This window comes from Sinocyclocheilus rhinocerous, unplaced genomic scaffold (genome assembly GCF_001515625.1).
Source record: "Sinocyclocheilus rhinocerous isolate Xijiao unplaced genomic scaffold, SAMN03320098_v1.1 scaffold1055, whole genome shotgun sequence".
In the NCBI taxonomy this organism is placed as follows: Eukaryota; Metazoa; Chordata; class Actinopteri; order Cypriniformes; family Cyprinidae; genus Sinocyclocheilus; species Sinocyclocheilus rhinocerous.
The window spans coordinates 739,678-743,327 of record NW_015658727.1 but is presented as its reverse complement, the minus strand read 5'-3'; the positions used below and the strand labels follow the sequence as shown (position 1 = coordinate 743,327).

Below are 3,650 nucleotides of genomic sequence, written 5' to 3'. Positions count from 1 at the left end.
ATATATATATATATATATATATATAAAACTTTATAAAAAACATAGCTTTACATTTTCTGACACTTAAAAAGTGGGCCAGAAGAACTTATAATTGTCAAGATCTGACACAAATTTACATAGCTGTGAAAGAATGTTGTTTTGCTATTGCTATTGTTATTACATCTCGACTAGACTACTGTAACTCTTTATACGTTGGATTGGATCAGTAATCTCTACATCGCTTACAGTTAGTCCAGAATGCAGCAGCTCGTCTTCTAACTGGGACTCAAAAGCGTGAGCACATTACCCTAGTTTTAGCCTCGCTCCACTGGCTTCCTGTCCGTTTCAGGATTGATTTTAAGATTTTAAATGGGTTGGCGCCGCCTTATTTATCAGAGCTTTTACATGTCCACACTCCTGTCAAAGCACTGAGGTCATCCAATCAGATGCTCCTCGACGTTCCGAGATCCAGGTTAAAAAATAAAGGTGATCCAGCTTTTTCAGTGGCTGCTCCTAATCTCTGGAATAGTCTACCTGTTCACATAAGAACAGCTCGGACTACTGACATTTTTAAGTCGCCCATCTGACCCATCTGTATTTCTTAGCTTTCACTTTGAGTTGAGCTTTGACACTGTGTCATTTTATTGTGTTTTGTTTTGTTTATTTGTTTGTGTATTCTAATATTGTTAAGCACCATGGTTGTTTTTAAATGTGCTATATAAATAAAATTGAAATAGCTGTACTAACTCACGATAAATTCCCCATTAGGTAATAATTTAAAAGAAGTGAAATGAAACTTACCAGAGAATTTTGTCTTTTTGTATTTTCCCTCTAGTTCCTCCTGAAGTAAAGTCTTTGACTGTAGGACCCATTCTTGCTTTAACCTATTTTCCAACAATGGAGGCAATTCAAGTCTCTCACATAATTTTTCTGTAGGAATAACAGTAGATGTGGCTGATTAAATAAATCCAAAAATTAAAAAAAATAAAAAAACACTATACATACATATATATAGTGCGTGTGTGTGTGTGTGTGTGTCTGTGTGTGTGTGTGAGAGAGAGAGAGAGAGAGAGAGAGAGAGAGAGAACTATAGCTTCCACTAAAAAATCACATTGAACCCATGTGGTTAAAAGTCTTTGCAAAAATTGCTCAGAAATACAGTGGGTACGGAAAGTATTCAGACCCTACTAAATACTGAGCATTTTTCAGTTTTTCTTTTTTAATAAATTTGCAAAAATGTCAACAATTCTGTGTTTTTCTGTCAATATGGGGTGCTGTGTGTACATTAATGAGGAAAAAAATTAACTTAAATGATTTTAGCAAATGGCTGCAATATAACAAAGAGTGAAAAATTTAAGGGGGTCTGAATACTTTCCGTACCCACTGTATGAAGGTATTGAGTGTCCAAATACATTTTGGGGCGACTACAATCTTTACATACAACAGGCAATGTAGGTGCATTGTTTGTTCAGTGTGTTTATGAATGAGTTTATTGTTCCCTCATTAAAGCAAAACTGGAATCATGCTGTAGAAGTCAGATGACAAAAACCACAGTCAGCTTTCTCATGTAGTGAAGCTAAGTGACAGAGGTTACCTAGAACAGCGCTGCTGCTGTTGACTCTCGCTTGAAAATATCTTCCGCGTGGATTGAATGTCATAAAATCTTGTTTGGTACCTCCAAATCGCAGAAACGCTGGGACCAAGGCTTTGGCAAGGGTTCTTAACTTTGGTGAACTGCAGAAACATCATATCACTTCTTTTAAAATTACATCACAACTTTACTCATTTGAGGTCTGCTTTAAGAGAAGTTACTTACTTCAGTAGGTTCATGAACCTCTCCTCGGCGATTAAACTCGCATCTATAGCCACAGAGAGAAACCTTTCGTCCACCCGTCGGGCCACATGGGACAGAGCCAGGTCAACACGTATGGACTGAACATCATCAACAGATATTACTGTTTTGGCTCCGACATACAATGCGCCAAACAAAGCAAGAGCTACAATCGTGGAAACTGCTGTGGCCGCAGACTTCATCTGTTCAATCCGCCGGCGTCCTCACTCAAGCTTTGCTGGCATCGGTTTCACGCGCTCATACAAAACACACTGGCGAAATATTTATTTTTATTTACTTTTTCCGTTGTTGTTTTTTTGGCACCGTCAAAGCTACTTCCTTCTTTCTTGTTAGACCTGTTCATGACAAACTTGTTAAAATATCTCACGCTAGTGACTGCAGGCGTGGCTTCAGGAGGATTCTTTTTTCTTTCTTTTTTTGCAAAGCTTAACTGATTGGCTGGAACTCACAACATCAGAGGCAGCGCTGGAATTTGTTTCCCTTTTGTGGCTGACTGGTTATAAAGTATTTATGACACAAAATAACACATGATGATCATGGAAATGAGTAACAGAGATGCTACTAAAAAAAGAGGTTACTTCCATTTTTATTTCAGGCAGACATGTAGGCACAATATAGTTTACATAATGCCAGGTGGATTAAATAATATACATACTATTTACATCATATAAATAAAAATAAACAAAAATTTACAAAGATGGGAGATCAGATGGCAGCATAAACAGGTCATCCACCTCCTCCTGCAAGGCCTCTGCTTTCTCTTTTATTAACATCTGAAAATGAACATTGAGACAGTTAATATAAATAAGCAAGTGTGTTTTCTCTTATATGCACATCTTAAAAGGATAGTTCACCCATAAATGAAAATTCTTTCACACCCTCATGCTATTCCAAACCTGTATGACTTACTTTCTGACGTGGAACGAAGAATTTCCTGAATGTCCTGGTCAGTCTTTTCTATTTTGCATGCATTGACAATAAATAGTGACCAAAAAGGATTCAGAATCACCAAAATCATCATAAAAGTAGCCTTCACACACTCTGAGGAAGGCTGAAGACCAAAATGCATCAGTGTGCAGTGTTTTAGTCATTTTAAATAATTCTATTGTGATTGCCATAATGGGACTATAGGCTTTTTAACCTTTTTGGACCAGAAGAAGTGCCTTGGATTCCTTTCTATAATAAAAGTAGCCTTCTTGAGCCATATGATAGTGATCATGTGAGGAAATAACTTTATGATGCTTTTATGATGATTTGATCTTTTAGAGGGCAACATCAACATTTGATGTTAAAGGAACACTCCACTATTTTTGAAAACAGGCTCATTTTCCAACTCCCCTAGAGTTAAACAGTTGAGTTTTACCGTTTTCTAATCCATTCAGCCGATCTCCGGGTCTGGCGGTAGCACTTTTAGCTGTAGCTTAGCATAGATCATTGAATCCGATTAGACCGTTAGCATCTCGCTCAAAAATGACCAAAGAGTTTTAATCAAGGCGTAATAATCAAGGAACTTTGCTGTCATACCATGGGTGCAGCAGGCGCAATGATATTACGCAGCGCCTGAAAATAGGCTAACTTCCGCCACCATAACCAACGTGACCACCTGCTTGCACAGGGAGCGCGCCTTCCGTTGTAAGTTACAAAGCTGGGGACTATTTTCAGGCACTGCGTAATATCATTGCAGTCAAGTTTTAAATAGGAAAAATATAGAAACTCTGGTCATTTTTGAGCAAGATGCTAACGGTCTAATCAGATTCAATAATCTATGCCAAGCTACAGCTAAAAGTGCTACCGGAGATCGGCTGAATGGATTCGAAAA

The 3,650-nt window shown here is 37.9% G+C and overlaps 2 protein-coding genes across 2 annotated transcripts in view; both read right to left on the bottom strand.

The window, feature by feature from the left end:
- LOC107722827 (heparanase) overlaps positions 1-2,313 on the bottom strand; it is a 6,981-nt gene extending 4,668 nt beyond the window's left edge. Inside the window, exons 1-4 of the mRNA XM_016531315.1 lie at positions 2,281-2,313; positions 1,796-2,166; positions 1,574-1,713; positions 781-909 (exon numbers count right to left, since the gene is read on the bottom strand). Of these exons, the coding sequence (XP_016386801.1) occupies positions 781-909; positions 1,574-1,713; positions 1,796-2,013 (487 nt within the window). The 5' untranslated portion in view covers positions 2,014-2,166; positions 2,281-2,313. The remainder of the gene's footprint in view (positions 1-780; positions 910-1,573; positions 1,714-1,795; positions 2,167-2,280) is intronic.
- Positions 2,314-2,409: 96 nt separating this feature from the next.
- LOC107722826 (helicase, POLQ like) overlaps positions 2,410-3,650 on the bottom strand; it is a 9,354-nt gene continuing 8,113 nt past the window's right edge. Inside the window, exon 18 of the mRNA XM_016531314.1 lies at positions 2,410-2,604. Coding sequence (XP_016386800.1) covers positions 2,521-2,604 — 84 coding nt within the window. The 3' untranslated portion in view covers positions 2,410-2,520. The remainder of the gene's footprint in view (positions 2,605-3,650) is intronic.